This window comes from Gambusia affinis, linkage group LG13 (genome assembly GCF_019740435.1).
Source record: "Gambusia affinis linkage group LG13, SWU_Gaff_1.0, whole genome shotgun sequence".
Lineage (NCBI taxonomy): Eukaryota > Metazoa > Chordata > Actinopteri > Cyprinodontiformes > Poeciliidae > Gambusia > Gambusia affinis.
The window spans coordinates 27,514,475-27,535,470 of NC_057880.1; the positions used below are offsets into that span (position 1 = coordinate 27,514,475).

At 46.3% G+C, this 20,996-nt stretch overlaps 1 protein-coding gene across 1 annotated transcript; it reads right to left on the reverse strand.

Annotated features, from left to right (window-relative positions):
• Positions 1 to 130: 130 nt before the first annotated feature.
• On the reverse strand, positions 131 to 18,740 carry LOC122842803 (bone morphogenetic protein receptor type-1A-like). The gene is made up of 13 exons (XM_044136992.1): positions 18,508 to 18,740; positions 14,172 to 14,250; positions 7,913 to 8,151; positions 6,540 to 6,702; positions 6,241 to 6,343; positions 5,994 to 6,093; positions 5,839 to 5,926; positions 4,809 to 4,944; positions 3,767 to 3,959; positions 2,892 to 3,189; positions 2,581 to 2,756; positions 1,476 to 1,606; positions 131 to 1,391 (listed from the first exon to the last, which is right to left on the reverse strand). Exons 3-13 carry the CDS (start codon positions 7,965 to 7,967, stop codon positions 1,266 to 1,268), a joined length of 1,569 nt encoding a protein of 522 aa, XP_043992927.1. The 5' UTR covers positions 7,968 to 8,151; positions 14,172 to 14,250; positions 18,508 to 18,740; the 3' UTR covers positions 131 to 1,265.
• Positions 18,741 to 20,996: the final 2,256 nt, after the last annotated feature.

Consider the following 20,996-nt stretch of genomic DNA (forward strand, 5'->3'; position numbering starts at 1 on the left):
TTGAATATTTCATTAAAACGGTGCTTTCAGTACAACAGACTAGTTTTATATCACTTTAAAGTAAAACTGATTTCACAGTAAATCATATAAAGAAACAAATCAGTGATGAAAGAAGAGCCGACAGCCAGTCTGGGACTAAAATCAGCTTCTTTACTTCCAAACTGCTGACTTGGACAGACTGAAGAGCAGTTTTTCATTTTCTTGCTAAACACATGCAGCAACAAACAACAAACAACAACAGGAAACATTTCCACATCAGAGCTTCTTCCTATTCTGACCTTTTATTTTTACACGGAGCTGCAGCGACCGCAGCGTCCTGCTGCTCCACTTAAAGGGACAGTACCACATCTTCAGCTCCAGGGAGCTGTTAGCGTAGCTTAGCACAAAGACTGGAAGTGGAGGGAAACCGTTAGCAGAGCTGCAGAAACAGATTTCTGCTCTGGGATCAGAACCTTCTGGAGTGTTTAGAGATTTGACCTGGTAAACGGAGCAGAACCAGGATGGAAGGTCCAACATTCCTGATGGTTTCATTGGAGCTCCAGGGTCTGTGGTGGTCAAACTGGAGGCTGGAGGACCCAGAGAGGACGCAGGTCATGAGACCACATCACAAGTCAAACATGCATCCATCAGAGGGGAGCAGATGGTTCCAGGCAGCAGTTCCTCTGAAGTTCAACTCATTTCTGACTTTGTGGTAAAACCTGCAGGATTCTCTGATCTGATTGGTTCTCAAACTCTGTCACTTCCTGTGTTGACCAGATAATGGGTGGAGCTTCATCTGGAGCCCCGCCCCTACATATCTGACTGAGAAACTGACAGGAAGTGGACAGACAGAAACCGGACGGCAGACCTGGAGTCCAGCGCTCTCAGGTGAAGCTCAGCGTTAAACTTTTATTTCCTCAGAGGATCCGAGTTCAGAAAGGAGCTGCTGGAGGTGGAGATCGATTCCTGAACTGGGCAGCTTCTCTCCACTCATCTGGTCTCGGTTCAGGATTTGTCCGTCTCGTTTGGCTTTCACAGAAAGCGTTGAGGCCGGCTGTCTCGTCTGGAGGAAGAGGAGGAGGAAGAGGAGGAGGAACACAGTTCAGCTCTGAGGAAGCTCCGTCCATCTCCCCGTTTCTCCTCCTCTTCCTCCTGCAGATGAAGGAGCGGCCTGGGAGAAGCGCTCCGGTCCGGTCCGGTCCGGTCCGGTCCGGTCCGGTCCAGGTTGAGTGAGTCGGGTGAATCTGGAGGCAGCAGAGGAAGGAGGAGGAAGACGAGGATCTGCCTCAGATCTTCATGTCCTGGGACTCCACCATCTTGGCCAGAGTCTTCTTCACTCTGAGGATGGTGAGGCGGGAGGCGGGGTTGTGGGCCCAACACTCTGACATCAGCTTCAGCATGGCTCGAAGGCACTGAGGAAGCAACGGCAGGATGTTTAACCTCCCGATCAGACAAGCAGTCGAGTCTGAACATCTTGCAGGATTCTCCAGTCTCACCTCGTCGCTGTTCCAGCGGTTGGACACCGAGGGCCGAAGGCCTTTAACACAAACCACCTCCAGCATGTCCTCATAGGAGGGTTCAGAGGTCACCATGTTGAAGTATGGCAGCTGGTAGTCCTCCACCATACCTGGACAGAGAGGAAACCCTGCAGTCAGCTGATCCTCCAACTGGTCGACATTTAACCCACAGAGCAGCGAAGGATGGAAAATATTCCTGATTATATTCAAAAAGATTCCCTTCATGGTTCAGTTCACTATTAAATAACATTCTTCATCCAGAACTCTCAGGTTCTGGTTCTGCTCTGCATCCCCAGAACCAGAACCAAATGAGGAGAAGCAGCTTTCAGCATCTATGCACCACAAATCTGGAACAAACTTCCAGAAAACTGTAAAACAGCTGAAACACTGACTTCCTTTAAATCTAAACTAAAAACCAACTTGTTTAGAGTTTTATTAGAAACGTAATTAATTATAAATTTATTGATGGAACTTCATTAATGTCGTGTTTTGATTGTTGATTCTATGTTGCATCACTTTGTGTTTCTGTTTGATTTGATGTAAAGCTCTTTGAAAAGCATTGATGCTGAAATAAGCTACTAAAAAATCTGATTGATTGATTGATTGATTGATTATGCTTTGAATATTCATGAAGGCAGACAAGCTAATGTTATCACTCCTGCTAATGTGAAGTTAGCTCCAGTTTCTGTAGACCAGCCCTCAGAGTTAGCATCCTAGCTTTAGCATTAGCAGCTGGGCTAACAGACACAACCAGTCAGGACCGGGGGGGCGAGGGGGGGGGGGTCTGCAGCTGAGAGGAAATGAAGAGAAACGATGAGAATGTGAACATTTAACCTTTGATCAATAACTGCAGCATTAATCATTTTGATCATTATTGATTTTGATCATTATTGATTATTTCTTGCTTTATATTCTCATCATGGAAACAAACTGACCTCAGCAGCATACAGTGTGACCAACAAGTTACCATGGAAACGTGAAGTTAATGAATCTAGAGGAGGTTTGGTTGGACGAGCGATGCTTTCTGTGAGCGCTGACTCGGCGGGCCCTGCGGCGGCCGCGGCTCGTTTCAGGGGGACCGTACCTCCGGTGACGCAGCGTCTGCTCATCTCCCAGACGACGAGGCCGTAGCTGTACATGTCGGCCATGATGTAGGCCTGGAAGTGGTTCTTGTTGAGGCTGTCGTCCAGGACCTCCGGGGCCATGTAGCGCCTGGTTCCGACCCGGCTGCTCAGAGGGACGTCCACCTCGCTGGTGTCGCTATGGCAACACAGGTGACAGTTTAGTCTAATTACGGCTCATCAGGGAGACGATTCTTCTGATCGTGTTGCTTCAGGAAATGAAAACTAAACACTGAAGCAACAGGAAACCCGTCGGGTCTCATCTGAAGGTCACCTGTTGAACTTGACGGCGAGGCCAAGGTCGGCGATGCAGCAGGTGCCGTTCTTCTTCACCAGGATGTTCTTGCTCTTCAGGTCCCGGTGGGCGATGGCCGGCTTGCCCTGCGTGCCGTAGATCTCGGTGTGCAGGTGGCAGAGGCCGCAGGCGGCAGAGTAGGCGAGCCGCAGCAGCGCGGCGGCGTCCAGCGTGTTGACCTTCAGGAAGTCGTACAGGGAGCCGTTCTCGTGGTAGTCTGTGATGAGGAAGAGCTGCGTGAAGGCGCCAGAACCTTTGATGTCCGCTGCGATGAAGCCTGGAGAGCAGAGGAGGAGAAACGTTCAGATTTCATCAGTTAAACTTCTTGGACTCTGGTTCAGGTTTTCTAAAAGCTGGTCACTGATGGACCTCTGGTCACATGACTCTGGTGGTCCAGTCAGTATCAGAAGACAAAATGTTTCATGTTTACAGACGACTTTCTACTGAGCAGCTGTGGAAGAGGAACAGGAACTGTTTCCATGGTAACCCAGCTGGAACTGGATCAGCAGCTGGTTCATCATAAACCAAGTCAAGATCCGACGAGTCGGGTCGGCTAACAGACGTTTCCATGGAGACATGGAAACTAAGGTCAACATCAGCCGGAGGTAATAAATCAAACATTATTGCTCAATAATATTCATGCATTGAGACACATAAAATAATAAATAATAAAACGTTAAAGAAAAGAAAACTCGACACTGGAACTGGAAGATTTTCTAAATATACTAAATAAAGAAAGAAAATAATCAGATTATAAATAAAATCTCTCTAAACCAAAATGTCCCGTCGACTTGGAGCTGATGACCTCAGGTGACCCGGGCCGGCCCCTGACCCGTCCGGCCTCAGGAACCTACCCAGGATGTTCTCGTGTCTCATCAGGACCGTCTGGTAGATCTCCGTCTCCCTGAACCAGCTGGCCTCCTCCCGGGTGAAGAACACCTTGACGGCCACTTTCTCTCCCCTCCAGCGGCCGAGCCACACCTCGCCGTAGCGACCCTTCCCGATCTGACGCACCATCTGGATCTGCTTGGCGATGGTCCGCTGGACCTGCAGGACCAGAGGCGGGTCAGAGCAACAGAGAGCAACAAACTGTGGGAAACGAGCGCCACCTAGTGGCCTGCAAGGTACTGCATGTAAACGACGGTGACCTGAGTTCAGTTGGCCAATCAAATGATTGTGTTTAATAATAATAATAATGAACAAGTGGTCAGTCAAAGAAAACAAGGCCAGGATCACAGGAAACCGAGTCAAACCTGCTGAGAGAACTGAATCGTTCACTAACCATTTGATTCCTTTGAACGACTCTATGAACAGTAGAACTGTTCTTTCTTTTGGTTATAATAATCTGTTCACATGTCAACAGCTTTTCTTTAATTAAAAATGAGTTAATCAGCAAACATTATAAACAAAGAAACTGACAGAAATGATGGATAACAGCAGCTTCTAAATTACAAATAGCTCTAAAATATTATTAATGCACAGAACATTTGGTTTGTAAAATGCATCTTTCTTGATTTCCATGAGTCTGACATAATTAGAAGGTTAAATCGACACTTTCAGAACCTGTAAATATTTCAAAGTTTCCTGAGTTGGAAGGAAGACACAAACAGTGAGTCTAATATTTTACTGTCAGGCTGCACAGATTAAGATGTTGGTTAAATGGTTCATTGGTTTGATAAACTCTGATCTCATCTGATGCTGCAGTCAAAAATCTAAATAACTGACTCATCCCTGAAACAACGTAAAGCCTGTAAACCCTGCAACACCAGCTCTTGGCATGACAGCGCCCTCTAGTGGACCCGGATACCAGAACAAAACAAAGCAGAGCCATCCGGTTCTGATCCAGACTGACGTCCTGGCTGCAATGCTGAAGGTGAGTGTCGTTCTGCTTCCTACCAGCAGGGGGAGCCCTGAGCCGCTGCCAGAACTCTGCGACTGGTGGATGAGGTCCTTGAGGGATTCTCCGCCTCGGATGAAGACTTCCTGCTCCAGGTCCTTGGGGTAACGCTCCCGATCCGTCTGCCACTTGTACCTGAAAACACACAGAGAGCCTGAGAGGGGGAGACACACACACACACACACACACACACACACAGATGGTCAGAACACACAGAACACCGCATCCGAGAACCAGCAGAACCAACTGACACACACAGACACACACACACTGACACACACACACACACACACACACACCACACACACACAAAATGGAAACGTTTCTGGACAAACAGATCAGATTTTTATAATAATCTGGATTTGTTCAATCTGGAATAGATGATTTTATTTACTCACTGTTGATGCTGTTTATAAAAACTAGATAAATCAAAATTAAAGAACTCATTTAAATGAGACTAAAATTGAGCAAAGATTTTGACGTGTGTCCATTTTTATCAGACTGACGGACGAATTGCAAATAAAAACAATAAACATGAAATTCTGAAGGATTTTCTACATTAATGGAAAAAAGTAAATTCAACAGAAACCAGATGGAGACTCTAGTTTACAAACTATTTTGATAACTTCTACTGTATTTGTTGATTTTGGTCAATAGAAAGTCAAACTGAAGGATTTTGTCTTCACTTATTTAACTTGTAAATAAATCTTTTCAGGTTTTGCTCCATCTTCTTGGAAGCAGCTGCAGAAAAACAGAAATCTGGAGGATTTGTCGTCTCTGAATGTTTTTCAGGCTGTTTTACTGAAAAGGAATCATCTGTAAATGTTTTAACTGCAATCTTTTTATCATTTCATGATGGTTTCTTCAGGTTTGTTCTGCTGCTGTGTGTCTTAACCAGAATCCTCAGTGGGATTTTCCTGATTCAATAAAATCAAAAGTAAATAAAACAATAAAGATTCAGAAACTCTAAACGATAAAAACATGAGAAAATCACTAAATAATCTCTCAGATTAACCAAACTGTATCAACCTGTAGTAGAAGACGATGGAGAGGCAGATCAGGGTGCAGCAGCAGATCGTCATGGAGATGATGAAGGCCAGCCAATGAGAGCTGCTCTCTGCAGAGACAGACAGGTGGGTCAGAGGTCAGAGGTTCTGCAGAACCCGGCCCGGCGGGCCACCTACCGGCGGAGACCCGCGGCGGCAGCGTGGGCCTCAGGTCCTCGTTGCAGAAGTCTGTGTTGCAGCACTCGATGGTCCTCCTGGGCAAAGCGTTGGGGGAGTCCTGTCGGCCAATCAGAGAGCAGGACAGGAAGGATGAAGGTTCCAGGTGAGGAAGACCAAAGCACTCAGAGATCTGCTCTGGGACCAGGTTCTACACCTGAGACACACACGGTCGCTTCCTGTCTGGTTGCCATGGAGACGGCCCTACCTTGCACTGGAAGTGGGAGCCTTCGTACTTCATGCAGCCGGAGGCGAGCTGGATCTCTCCGTTATCGTCTTCCTCGATGATGGCGAAGCACTGACCGTTGGTTCTGAACGCACAGAGACCCGCTGCTAGTCAGGGCTTCACACCAGAACCAGAACCAGAACCAGAACCAGAACCAGAGGTTCATCTGAGCTCAAAGCTCTGCAGAGCTTCCTGCAGCTCTCTGATCCTCATGTTCTGGTTCTGGTTTAGATCCATTCTGGTTCTGCTCCTGGTTCTGGTTCTGGTCCCGCTGTACTCACCGGCAGGTGTTGTTGACGGCGTCGTCAGGACAGTGTCCGGAGCAGTAGCAGCTGAGGAAGCGGGGCAGATCCTCGGGGGCGATGGTGGAGTCCTCTCCGGGTCGCCGGGCCTCCGGGTTCACGCCGGTCCCCAGCAGAACATGGTCCGGGTTCTGACCTGCAGCTGGACCAGACAGAACCACAGGTACAGGCTGAAATACACCATCAGAGTGAGACCTCTTTCCTCTAGAGGATCCTGATCAGCTGACGGTTCCATCTGATCAATAACTGATCAGATCCAATCAGACCTGCCAAAACTGAGATCTGATTGGCTCTGAGTCATCAGGGGGCGGGGCCTCCAGATGAGCAAAATGGCCGCCGCCTCCATCCAACCAGTTAAATTAACTTTGGGTTTTTTATAACAGTTGAGTTTTTACAGTGTTTAAATGTTCTTTAGTTTCAGTTTTTTCATGTTGTGGTTATGTTACATAGATTGACTGATTAATACTCAACATGAGTTTTATTTTCAGAAACTGTGTTCAGTTACAGAACTGTTTGTTTTCTAAAAGTTTTGCTGTTGATGTTTTTCAGACCAGCTGCAGGATCAGAATGTTTTATTTCCAGTTACTTATAGTTTTTCTTTTTTTACCGTTTTTATTTATTGCAGTCAAAGAAAATGTTTCAGTTTCTGGTTAGTTGTAGTAACTATAGAAACCGAGCGGCAGCATCCTGCGGTCTGGCAAAGCATGCTGGGTAACCAGCAGCTGCGTTTGTCACCGATGTGAGCTGGTTTCCATGGCGATGCAGGTTTCATCACCGACCAGGACAGAAACGTCCAGCAGCCGATTCTGGAAAACAGAGCTGGACGAGCGGACAGAGGGCTCACTCTGCTCTGTAATGTCTGCTGAGGTTCTGCTGCAGCGGGCAGAACCAGAACCAGAACCAGAACCAGAACCAGAACCAGAACCAGAACCAGAACCAGAGCGTCGCAGCGCTCAGACCGGGCTTCAAAGCCTGCGCGGCCCCCTGGGGCCATCAGGGATGTTTCCGGAGAACAATGGCTGTTTGGATCGCTTCGCGCCGCCGGCGGCCGGCAGCGCCATACAGGAAACGCTTTATGAGCCGGGAGGAAGTGAGAGCGGCAGCAATCACTTCAACAACTTCCTGCAGGGGGAGGGGCGGCGGGCGGCGAGGCAGAGCGCTGGGACCAGCAGAACCGGGCCTGGACCAGCAGAATGTCGGGTCAAAGGTCAGTTTTCTTATAAAGTTACTGGAAAGTAGAGTTTTTACTGGTCCAGATTGGTTCTGTTGGGTCGGATCAGATGATTCCAGCTCTACTTCCAGGGAAATGGTTCTGAGTCAGAACCAGACAAACTGGACCTGAGGTGTCTTACCATGGGTTCTGAGAGCCAGCAGGAGAGCAGCAAGCAGACCGGTCAGAACCGCCATCCTGCAGCCAGAACCGGGCCCAGAACAACACGGCAGCAGCTTCGCTTCCAAAGACACTGGTTCTGATCGGCCCACGGCAGGACGGGCCGGCGGCAGCAGCAGGTGGGGGAGGGGAACGACTGGGTCCAGAAGAATCAACACCTCAGGTTCTGCTGGGTCTCACTGGTTCTGTAGGTCCGAAACCCTGGAAGAGAAACACCAGAAAGGTCAAAGAGTTCTGATCCAGATTCATCTCTGCAGACGATCAGAACCGGAACCCGGCCTCATCTCCATGGAAACCAGAGGAAACCGAGCCCAGAGGTGAAAGGTCAAAGAGGAAAAACGTAAACCTCTGCTGTCGTTATTTATTTAATGTTTATTTTATTAAACATGTAAACAAACATTTAAATGAAACTTTAAAACATTTTTAATTTGGTTTTATTTTTTTCTCCACTGTTTTTTATTCTTTGTTTTGTTTTATAATTTTAAACTCTTATTAAAATACTAAAGAGAAAAAGAAAACGGCCTCATAAAAATGTTTTACAAAAATAAAAGCTAAAAAAATAATGAATTGTTTTATTAAAGTCATTCAATCACTTAATATTTAATCTTTTTTTCCCTAAATGCTCCCGACCAGAACCACAACCAGAACCAGGTCCTGTCAGAACCAGACAGAACCATGAAGCTGTTCCCATCTGGACCTGTCCTCACTGAACAGAACCCGACCAGAACCCCTGGGGCTGAAGAGGAGCAGTGGGACCCTGAGGGGCCCGGCTCCAGCCCCCCCCTGTAACCCCGTGACCCCTGCCAGCACGATGCTGCCCCCCACAGTCCGGTTCTGCCCAGAGAAGTTCTGCAATTAGTGAGCGGCTAACGGCTAACAGAGCAGCTGAGCCGTTAGCGGCTAACGGCTAACAGAGCAGCTGAGCCGTTAGCGGCTAACGGCTAACAGAGCAGCTGAGCCGTTAGCGGCTAACGGCTAACAGAGCAGCTGAGCCGTTAGCGGCTAACGGCTAACAGAACAGCTGAGCCGTTAGCGGCTAACGGCTAACAGAGCAGCTGCTCTACAAACATCAAGAACTCAGAAAATTCAGATTTTCCGCCTCAGTCATAAAGCTGCAAAAACACAAAATATTCAAATATTCATCTTTAGTTTCCACTGCAAACATTAAAATAATAAATTAACTTAGAGAAACTTTCCCTTCACTTTAAAATAAAGTGACTCTCTCTGTTCATCTTTCTTCTTCTTCTGCTCTAAAACCTCCAGCTGTGAACACGACTCTTTTATGAAACCATGAAAACACGTTCAGGAGGTGAAGGAAGCCAAAGTCTGAGGCTCCGAGACTCAGAGACGAGTCAGAACACGAGTCCACTGAGGAGGAGGAGGATGAAGAGGAGGATGAAGAGGAGGAGGATGAAGAGGAGGAGGATGAAGAGGAGGAGGAGGATGAAGAGGAGGAGGATGAAGAGGAGGAGGAGGCGCCGGCCCTGCTGGACTCTCCTCCAGCCGTGTTTTCAAAGGGAAGTGGATGTGTTGGGTGATTTATGGAGGGGGGGGGGAGCTTCCTGTTGTGGGCTCAAACCGGGCCTGCCGGGTCTTGTTGGACCTCGGGTCTGAGTCCTTATCTCTGCCGTTGTCTTCGTTTCCATCTGCAAGCGAAGCGAAGACAGACGAGTGTTTTTGTTGTGGCAACCAGGTGAAGATTCCTCCACTTCTCCGTTATCGCCGACGGGACGGCAGCAGGAAACACACCGGCTGGTTCTGGTTCTGGTTCTGGTTCTGAAGGCTTCCATCGGGTGAAGCAGGAAGCTTTGTCAGCCTAATAGGAACCTCTGAGTCTTGGTCGCTCCCCGGGGGGAGGAATCTGAGGTTGCACAACCTAATCAGGGGTCAAAGGTCTTATGGAGATGGAAATAATAAGACCTTTGACCTTTACTCTCTTCAGTCAGGTCCTGCAGGACGCTACAGCAGCAGTTTATACCGATGGGAACAACAGAGTTTAGATTGATATTCTGAGATGTTTGTGTCGATCAAACTGATGATAGAAACCAGAGATTTGGGCCAATCACAGATAATCACCATTATTGACCAATAATTACCAATAATTACCAATAATTACCAATCCTTTCACTGATGACATCACGTCTCTGCTCCAGTTTGACCACCACATACCACCTGACCTCCAAGAAGCACCTGCTGCTGTCCATCAGTCTGGTGAAGGTCAAAGGTCATCTTTAGACCACCTCAGGTCCATCGTTCGCCTGAAGGCGGCAGAATCGAGGTTAGCAAAGCTGCGTCTTAATCTGGTCCTCTGATGCTGGACCATGATGGTTCTGTCCATCAAGGTCCAGCACGGTGGTGGAGGTATGATGCTGTGGGCAGCCATTGAATGGACCCTGATGGCCTCTGTAGACCAAAGTGTTTCAGGGTGAACGGGGTCCAACAGCCAAAGCTTGGTTCAAACAGAACAACTGGAACAGAAGAATCAAGGAGCTGGAATGGCCTAGTCAAAGTCCAGAGCTCAAGCGGGTTGAAATATTGTAGTGGGACCTTCAGAGAGCTGAGCAGAAGCAAACTTCCACCTGGTCACACTGATAGAAACTAGGAGTGAACCGGTCAATCGGTTCTGATTTCACCGGTCCACTCTGAACACGGCTAACGGCCGACACCTCAACGCCACCAGGCTAATTTATCGTTATACTCACTGGACTCCATCATTAACACGTCCAGAAACACCACAGTGCCGACGGCAGCCATGATGAATCCAGATGATCTGCAGAAGCAGACATTGACTGTCAGCCATTAACGTCATCACTTCCTGTCTGGGAGAGCGACAGCAGAATAAATAAAAGGCTGATGGGTGGCTAGCTACACAGCTGCTAGCTTCATGGCTGCTGTTAGCTTCACTGCTGCCGTTAGCTACATGGTTGCTGTTAGCTTCACTGCTGTCATTAGCTTCATGGCTGCTGTTAGCTTCAGATGTTGAACAGGAAGCAGGAGTTCAGGTTGTGAACGGCTTCAGCCTGGTTCCTCTCCACTCTGGTTTTCTTCCCCCTCCTCCTGCCTCCAGTTTTCCATCGCCTCCCTCTCTCCTGCCTCCATCTTGGCCCCGTTCCCCGGCCCCTGCGGGGGCCCCTCCTTGCAGGCGGGCCTCTGGGTGCTGCAGCCTCCCGTCGCTGTCGGCGCCCTGCCCGACATGCCTTTCAGGGCCTGGGAGACTGCAGCCCAGACTTTCTGGCTCCACTGCCATTGTTTGCTCGGCTGCTCTCTGCCTCCTGCCCTGCTGTGGATTAGCATAAGATTACCCACAATCCTCGGAGTCACAGACAGTGCCGCATCTTCACCCTCCTCTCCATCCTTCCTCCTGATTTCTGACCTGTGCTGCTCCTTCAGTCATTTAAAGAGGATTGAACCAACAACCCTGCAGTGCCTTTCTTCACCTCCAGATGATCTGGGATGGTGTTTGTAGTAACCTGGAGTTCCTGGTAACTACAAATTCAAATAACAAATCCTGACATGGATGTGTTGGCTGTAATGGATTCTGATGCTTTTAAGGCCGTTTTTCCTCCTGATGGTCCAGTGGACTTGCTTTGATTGGGGAACCAGAACTCCATCATCTGCTGTGGTTCTGAGTCAAACCAACCTGTTCCCCTCCTGGCCTGTGGGGGCGCTGCACCAACAACCACTGAAGGAAACCACACAAAAACCTCTGAAGACACTGAGAGCAACTTCCTTCTTCACCAGATGGAAACAAGATGGAGGCGTCAGATTTTAGTGTTGGAGGATTTCTCTTTAGTCTTTGGCTGAAGACCAGGAGACATTTCTGCTGCTAGCGCTAGGCTAGGCTAGGCTAGGATAGGATAGGATACAGGAGCGCAAACTTTTTGAGACCAAAGATATAAAAATTGTAAATGAAACCCTATTGTCTTATTTTATATCCATCAGTTACAGCAGAAATATTAAAGTGATAGAAAACCTGAAGCAGTTTCTTCCTCAGTGAGTCGACACTGGGAGCAGGTTACTGGTTTCTCATTCTGGTAGGTATCAGCCAGTCATGGTAAATCTGAATTTAGTTAAAACCACATCTTCTGATGTTAGCATATTTTTCCTCCAACAGGATCCAGAGGAATCACCTCAAACCAGATGTTGGACAGGATTTTATTTCAATGTCATTTGTGAATATCAGCTTCTCATTTCAACAGGGGAGCCAGAAAGGTTATCATTTTGGAGAAACAAACGTTTGATAGAAAAGCCTCAGACTCTGAGTTCACAGCGAGACGCCAGAGAGCACCAAACTACTTTTTATGGTACAAAACTTACTTAATTTCACATAATTATCGCGGTAGAAGCCATTAGTTTGTTACTTAATAAAATATATTTGTCCCATTTGATGTTTGTTGTGAATGAGTTTTACTCGCAGACGAACGACGTCATCAGTCCAAGTCTGTGGTTTATTGAACGTTCAGAAACTCCAGCTGCTGAACGCGCCACAGTGAACTGCTGCTCTGATCGTCAGTCGCTCTTTGAGTCGCCTTTATTCTTTAATGGAACCAAAACGCAGAGCGCCATCTTGTGACGTCACATTTACAATGAAGACACAAATCCTTCTTGTATCCTGTTGGACGGAGAAAAGATGTTGAAACATTTGGATTGTATCCTGGAGACTCTTAAAGAGCATCCGGATGAAACGTCTGAAAATGAGACGATTAAAGACCAAAAATCACGCTGAGGCCACGTCCATCCACCAGCGACAGGAAGTCCATCCACCAGCAACAGGAAGTCCATCCACCAGCGACAGGAAGTCCATCCACCAGCAACAGGAAGTCCATCCACCAGCGACAGGAAGTCCATCCACCAGCGACAGGAAGTCCATCCACCAGCGACAGGAAGTCCATCCACCAGCGACAGGAAGTCCATCCACCAGCGACAGGAAGTCCATCCACCAGCGACAGGAAGTTCCCCCTCGCTCTTCCAGAGAAATAAAACGCCTCAAAGCAACACAAACCGCTGCAGCATCTGAGGTGCACAAACGAGCGTTACGGTAGATCCTTCCATAGAATCTCTAGATTTTTTCTCCCTCCTGGGATTTGCTGTTTTATTATAATCAGTCTGTTGACTTTAAATCTCAGGAACTCTTTCCCATCATCCTGAACATTTAACCCATAAAAACCCGTTTATAATTAATCCTGTTTTGCTGCAGCTCAGTCTGAACAGATTGTTGTTCTTTATTCTGATTTTAGATATTTAATGTTTTTATTAAAAAGTTTGACATTCTGTCATTCTGCTGCGGTTCCACCCAGACATCCTGAAGCTCCTCAGCACCGGGCCGGTCCGCTGCAGCTGATTTCATTAGAACCAAACAGAACCAGAACCAGCAGCTTCATCAGGTTACAGCCACACAGACTACCCACAATCCTCTGGGGCGCCTCGTCATGGTCACAGAGCGGGTCGTTGTCGAGCTCCTGGAGGAGGTTTAATTACTTTAATCGTCATGGAAACGGGTCCATCAATCACAGCTGCCGTCGAGTCACAGACACCAGAACCAGCCAATCACAGCCAGGGAGTGCATCGATAACCAGAACCCCCGACCCAACCCAAACCCCCGCCTCCTCCCAGGCTGCTGGAATGTGAAGCAGGTAATGGAAAACACACACACACACACACACACACACACACACACAGCCTGGAGGAGTTCTGTCTCTGGTTCTGCTTCAGCCACAGCAGAGTAAACACGGCCAGCAGTAGACAGTGTGTGTGTGTGTGTGTGTGTGTGTGGTCTGGTCGGAGTCAGGACGCCGGATGGTTTCATCCACTGCGTTGCCATAGAAACGGCAGCCCGGCCACAGCAGCGGACCTTGCTAGGTGGTCCAGAGGTCGGTCCCGACGGCTCCTGCAGCAGAACCAGAACCCGGAGCGCTGCGGCTGTAACCGGAGCCGCCGGGTCGGCCCAGACAGGGCGGGGCGGGGGGACATATGGCAGCTATTAGGCGCTGCAGACCGCTCGGCTCTGCTGCAGAACCTACGACTCCGCCGCCCCGAACAGAAAAATCCCTCCGGCTCTCCTCCATTAATCAGAACAGCAGACGGATCCAATCAGCCAATCACAACCTGCGGCCAACAGCCAGGAAGCCTCCTGATTGGCCAGCTCTGACTCAGGCCCAGGGGTCAGAGGTTAATCTCCTCATTAGCAGGGCGGGGCCTGGAGGAGCGGTTAGTCTTCATACCTGACTGGAGGCTCCATGATGCAGCAGAGAGCAGGACTGAGAACGGCCCCATGGGAAATGTAGTCTGAAGGCAGCCGGTCTGCAAAACAAACACCAGGTTGAAAATATTAAAATACTGACAGTGGAACGAGTTAATGTTCACTCTGCAGCCAGACAGGAAGCTGCTCCAAAACCCTTCACAATAAGAGTCCAGGTGTCCGGACCCGGTCCAGGAAGCAACTCACTGCAGAACGTTGGACCTAAACACTAGACTGAACAAAAAGCACCAATAAAAGAGCAGTTAGAGCTAAATATGAGCATCGACTCAGCAGCGCCACCTACTGTCTGACAGGAGACGTGCAGAGAGCAACAGGAAGGAAACGGGAGAAATCAGAACATGGAGCCAAACTAAAAGATGAGCTAAGCTAAAAGTTAGTTTAACTTACATTAAGATAAGCATAGCTGGAATAATATCAACTAAACTAAAACAAGCTAAGCTAAGCTAAGCTAGCAGAAGATAAGCTAAGCTAAACAAGATAAGTTAAACTAAACTTGATTTCCTCCAACAAATCACAAATGAAAGATTTTCCTAAATAAGCAGAAAATATAAATGTGAAAAATCCCAACAATAGCTGCTGACAGATGGATATTAATGAGTTACTGTCTGCTGCAGATCTACGTACAGATCTACGTACAGATCTATGTGGATGTTTTAAAAGATCTTTAATGTGGAAAAACTTGAGGAAGTAAATTAAATGTTAGCATGAAGACGAAACGTTTCCTGTTCCATTCAGACGTTTCAACCAGGAACCAAACCTGAGAATGTCTGACATCTGATGATGTCAACATGGCCGACCTGCTCCCACAGCGGAAACCATGGCAACCAGCAGAGGAAGCTGGACTCCCATAGGTGGAAACCAGTGGAACCGGTTCTGGTGGCAGAGCAGAGGAACGCCGCCTAGAACCCGAGACCAGCAGCCGGGCCGACAACCAGAACCCAACTCTTTCCTCACCAAGGGCCGGGCCAGGCCCAACCGGACCGGACCGGACCGGACCAGGCATCAGCAGCAACATGGCGCTCACCTTGCAGTCCACCCAGCGGTGAACTGGGTCCAGTAGGCGCGGCTCCACTGACTCACCAGCTGCTGCCTTTTTTATCTCGTCAGGAACGCCGGCGTTCCCAGAAACACTCAGGATTTACTGCAGTTCTGGAGGCCCGGTTCTGGAGGCCCGGTTCTGGCTACAGGAATTTATTTATTTATTTTATTAGGATCCCAGTAAGTTTCCAGGACTTTATTACGGATCTTCCAGGGATCCAGCTGATAAAACATATTCATAAAACCATTTTAATGTCACAAAATTAGTTGCATTCATTTTACAAATTACGCAGAAACCGATATTTAATAAAAAAACCCAACAATATTTAATTAAAAAAAAAAAATTTAATAAAAAAATTTAATTTAAAAAAATGTAATAAAAAAATGATTTTTAATAAACATCAGATTTCAGCTCTTAGGAGAAAATCTGATTTTAATCTCTGATGTTTCTGGGTCGTTAATTCGGTTCCTGAACGCAGCACCAAAAGGTCACGGTGCGTTCACAGCCTCCAGGAAAACCCAGCGCTGAGCTGGAAGCAGGTTTGGACCCGGCTGCTGTAGCCTGCAGGAAGTGAGGCTAACGGAGCGGGTCAGAACCGCCGGGCCCGGTTGTTTACAGCAGATCAATGGAATCAGAGGACGACCCGAAACAGAACCTGGAGGCCGGACTGACCTTCAGACGGTACCTGGACGGGAGGGAGGAGCCTTCCGGAACCAGAACCTCTGGGTCAGGACCCAACAGGAAGGAGAACCAGAACCTCAGCCCAGTCTGTTCAGAACATTTAGTGAAGATCAGAACCGGTCTGTCTCCAGAACCGGTTCTGATCTTCTCGCTGCAGCAGCAGGTCAGACTGAGACCCGGTACCAGGACTCATCTGAACCGGTTCTGATCAGAAACCCAGAAAGTCCCAGAGCAGAACCGTGACCCGGTTTCAGTCCAACAAAACGTTCAGAAAATATGGGAAATAAAAACGATTCACTTCATCAGAGAGAAAAGAACTGATTGGAGGAACTGAACAGGTTCAGAGGAACTGGTTCAGCTACAGTGAATTAGTGAGTCAATTAAAGTGAATCAGTTCAAATCCCATGGAACTGGTTCAGTTGGAAATGATTCAAATAAATCTGAATCAGTTAAAGAGAATCAACTTTAGTGATTCGTTTCAAAGTGATTCAGTGAAACAGATTCAGTTAAAGTGAGTCAATAAGTGGTTCAGTCAAAGTAAATTAGTTTAATTCAGCTGAAAGTGATTCAGTTCCAGTGAATCAATTAAACAGAGATGAAAGTATTTTGATTTGAGCCGATTCATTTAAAACTGATTCAGTTTAATGGAAGTGATTCAGATAAAATGAATCATTTCAGTGGAAAAAGAATCAGTTTGGATCTCAGCTGGAACTAGAAGAAGAAGAAGAAGAAGAAGAATGGCTCCTCTGTGCGCAGGCTGCCATTACTGCCTTTATTTATCTGCTGAGCTACAGCGCTGAGGAAGAGGAGGAGGAGGAAGAGGAGAGGGCCGGATTGCATGTTTTCCTCCTCGGCTCAGCCACTCTGTCTCCAGGACGATGGGGGAGGAAGAGGAGGAGGGGGAGGAAGAAACCTGATCTCCTCCTCCTCCACCGCCGCCTCTCAGCCGCCTGAGAAACCCGATCCCGACTCTGCAGCGCGAGGCTCGGAGGGGGAGGAGAGGAAAACTGGGAAAACTGAGCCAGAAAAAAAAACTGGGAAAACCAAACTGGAGCAGAGAGGATGGAGCAGGAAGATAGATCTACTCCATCCAGATCTGCTCCACAGGAACGTCCAGGAATCTCCAGGAATGTCCAGGAATCTCCAGGAGCATCCAGGAATCTCCAGGACATTCCTGGCTCCTCCAGCCAATCACAACCTGGTTTCTCTGGAGACAGAACCAGAACCAGGAAGCTCCAACAGAACCTGAGCTGGGCTTCCTGCTCCGATCCTTAGGAGACACGGAGGAGGAGAAGTGGTGATGTGGGCTGGTTGGTTCTGATGAACAGGTTGGAATCCATCCTGGATCAGGACAAATCACCAAACATCCACCTGGTTCTGATCCAATTCACCCCAACATGAACAGGAGACATTACTAAAGGTTCTGTTACAGTTACTACCAGACATCCAAGACCAGAACACCAGAATCCAACATCTGGAACTCAGAACCAGAACCAGAACGCTTGTGGAACTGGGCCCAGTTTCACCTCAACAGCAATAGTTTCTCTGTTTCTCGGCCTTTTCACAGATATTAAAGCAAAATGTGATCATTTTACATATGAAAACAGCTGGAAACGACCTGCAGAAGGTCCAGACAGGTGATCTCAGCAGAACCCGAACAGAACCGCCAGAACATGTTGGGTTTGGTCCAAAAATCAAATCCCGTTTCAGGAAAATGGTCCGGAAAAATATAGGTGCTTAAAACACCTGATCTGTAGTGAGAAGGTCAAATTTCTGCGTCTTTTAGAGGTTTATAACCCGTTTTATTAAATAAAATGTTTTATTATTAACAACTAAACATGTTTACAGTAATGATCCTGATATTAAACCAGCTGGGAGGTTTCGGTTTGGCTCCGTTTACTCAAAGAAAGCAGCTGAAAATGAAGGACCGGCCAGGTGAGATAAACAGACACAAAACCACGAGAACCGACCCAGAAGCATCCTGACTGAGCCGGACTTCCACCAGAACCAGCACAAACCCAATCATTAAGCTGGAAAAATCCTGTTTTTCCTGAAGTTTTCCCAGCGGAGTTAGCCGCGGAGCTAACAGGCAGGAATGCGGCTAATTAGTGGTAAACAAACTTTATAAAGTTCGGATAAAATCCTACAGTCGACCCTCCCCAGGATTAATATACTGAAATAAAGCACGTTTCAGTGTTTTTAATGCTTTTATTTGATGATTTAGACAGAAAATCAGCTGGAAAACGAGCTGCGCTCAGAACAAACTTTTTTCCACGACGACAGGATCCGTCTATGTCCTGGCGCCAACTCAAAGACCCAATCTGTTCCCCTGACTCCACTCTCATTTCAGTTCGCTCTAACCAAAGCCACCGCTGCAAAAGGTTTTTAACATAAAACATCAAGCTTTATCACTAAATCCGGGATAATTCAATGGTTCTGGGGGCTCGGCCGCTTTAAATCTGGGCTGTTTTCCACCCACGGGCTGCGGCTGCTCCAGAACATAGACGGAGCTGAGGAGACTCGGCGCCGCAGGTTAGGAGACAACTTCTGGGTTACATTAGGTTAAATCTGCCCTTACCTTTATATTGATCTCTTTAGAATCTATTCCCAAATGATTCCAGGATTCTCTTCCAAACAGTCCAGATAAATAAATCCAGAGCCGGGGGCGGCTGGGAGCGACCAGAAAATCTTATTTCCAATGGTTTTTCCAGAAATATATCCAGGATCGGTCCTCCTTCCAGCTCCGCGATCTTTCACTCTGTTGCTGCTTGTTACAAACCTGGCAGAGATCCTCCCCTAAACAGGACGTCTCACTCTTCTGCTGTCATTACGAAGGAGAGGAAAATGAAACAGAGATCCTCTCTAAACCACGACAACTCACTCTGATTCGTTGTTGCAAAAATTGAAGGACAGCAAATCTGACATAGATCATTTGTGTATAGGACGCCTCACGCTGTGTGATTTCTGTCATGGAAAATGTTGCTTTTGATTTATTGTCACACAAATCTGGAAGATGTTCCCACATAAATCCCTACTATAATAATAGGTAGTTAGCATTGTGGTTTTTTTTTTTTGGCTTTTTAGTCACCTGCCGCCATGTTGGATGTTAAACTCTGAGTTGTTCAGTGAGGTGGGTCTCTCCCAGTCAGATTCCTGATTTCAGCTGCAGTTGCTGTTTTATTTCAGTTTTCAGAGAAGGACGAGAAAACAGTGGAAACCAGAATGAAAGAAAGCTGGATTTTCAAAGTAAAAGATGAACCAAAATTTACTTTCAGTTAATTTTCATAAATAGTTTTGATAAAAGAGGCCACACGTATCACTGTATATCTGGAAAGTATCTACATCAATTTACTTTATCCACATTTTGTTATGTTACCTTATTCCAAACTGTATTAAATTAATCGGTTTCATCAATATTCTACACAGAAATACCTCCAGTGTATTAAAAATAAAAACAAGAAATCAAATATTACATAATTATTAAGTACAACTATAACATAAAGGTACATATTTATAATTTAATTGAGTTTAATATACCCCTGAAAACACACACTAATACAAGTTTACTTTAAATAACTGGCCTATAGCTACTTCATTTTCACAATTTAACAACTGAATCTAAAATTATTATTGAACTACAACCAGCAGCAAACCTCACATAACTTCTGATTTAATAACCGTTTTCCTGTTGATTTGAAGATTCATTTTAAAACCCTGAGTTCTGTCAGATCATCTTCTTCCTACTCGACTGAATAATTAAAGAAATACGTTGGGTTTCAAAAGCTGGTGTCTCTTTTTGACAGTAAAGTTTAGTCAATTTCACAAGGTTTAGTTCTGTCACCTTTACACTTAAAAAAAAATAATAATAATAAAACTGCAATGCTTTATGTTCTAAAACAAGCAGAGTGAGACATCCTTGCATATTTCCTCCTCTGTGTAAATTGTGGACCAGTTATATGGACGGGCTTTTATTTTGAAATCAACACCAAAGGCGACTCTGCCTCCCTCTAGTGGCAATAAATATAAATATAGACTGAGGATTGTTGCAATAACTGTCGGTTAAAAAGTGAATCATTGTGATTTTGACATCTGCAGCTCAGATTAGTCAGAATTACAGAAACCTGAAACAGGAACTGAATAATGTCACAAAGTCAGACAACAGAAAGAATACTCCTTATTTTCAATTATTTAAATGTTTTCCACGGTTTAATGAATCTGGTTTCTGACTGACTAATGCATGATTAGATTTCAAAGAATGAAACGACCAGGTAATTGTGTTTGAGGTGCTTTCTTTATTCATTTCATCCACCTGTTAACATGAGACCAGGCAGCTTTAATTCAAACGGTGAACGGTGCGGTTAGCACTTCTCTTTCTGTCTAAACTAACACCGACATGCTGCCACACGCTGCTCTGCATGCACACTGCATTCACCCTGAAAACAAACCGTATAAAAGGACGAGACGGCGTAAAAACTCAACACAGATCAGGTAGCAGTCGCTCCGAACGAGGCGGAGAAAAAACCGAGTCCGACACAAACGGAGCTGCTGAGGAGAAAAGGCACAGAGACTCACTCTGAACGACTCGGTCTACGCACAGAAACTCTAAAATAATCTTTAAAAAAGAATCAAACATTCAGTGAAACAGAGTTCACGCTGCAGAACTTCAGACTGTTTAGTTCCTGAAATCACCACTAGAGGCTCTACAACCAGACAGGAGATAGAAAGAATAAAAATGGGAGAATGTTATGAGAAGACATGAAAAAAAGGTTGTAATAATACGAGAATAAAGTCAAAATATTATCAAAATAAAGTCGTAATAATATGAGAAAGAAAGTATATGACAAAATCAAAATAATTTGAAAATAAAATCAGAATATCACAGCAAAAAAGTCCTACAATAAAGTTTAAACAATACAAGAATAATGTCAATATTTTCATAATAAAGTTGAAATAATACAAAAAGTCTAAAAACGCCAGAATAGAATCATAATATTACAAGAAGAATGTGGCAATATTTCAAAGATAAATTCAGAATAATAGAAGAATAAACTCATATTAGCAGAAAAA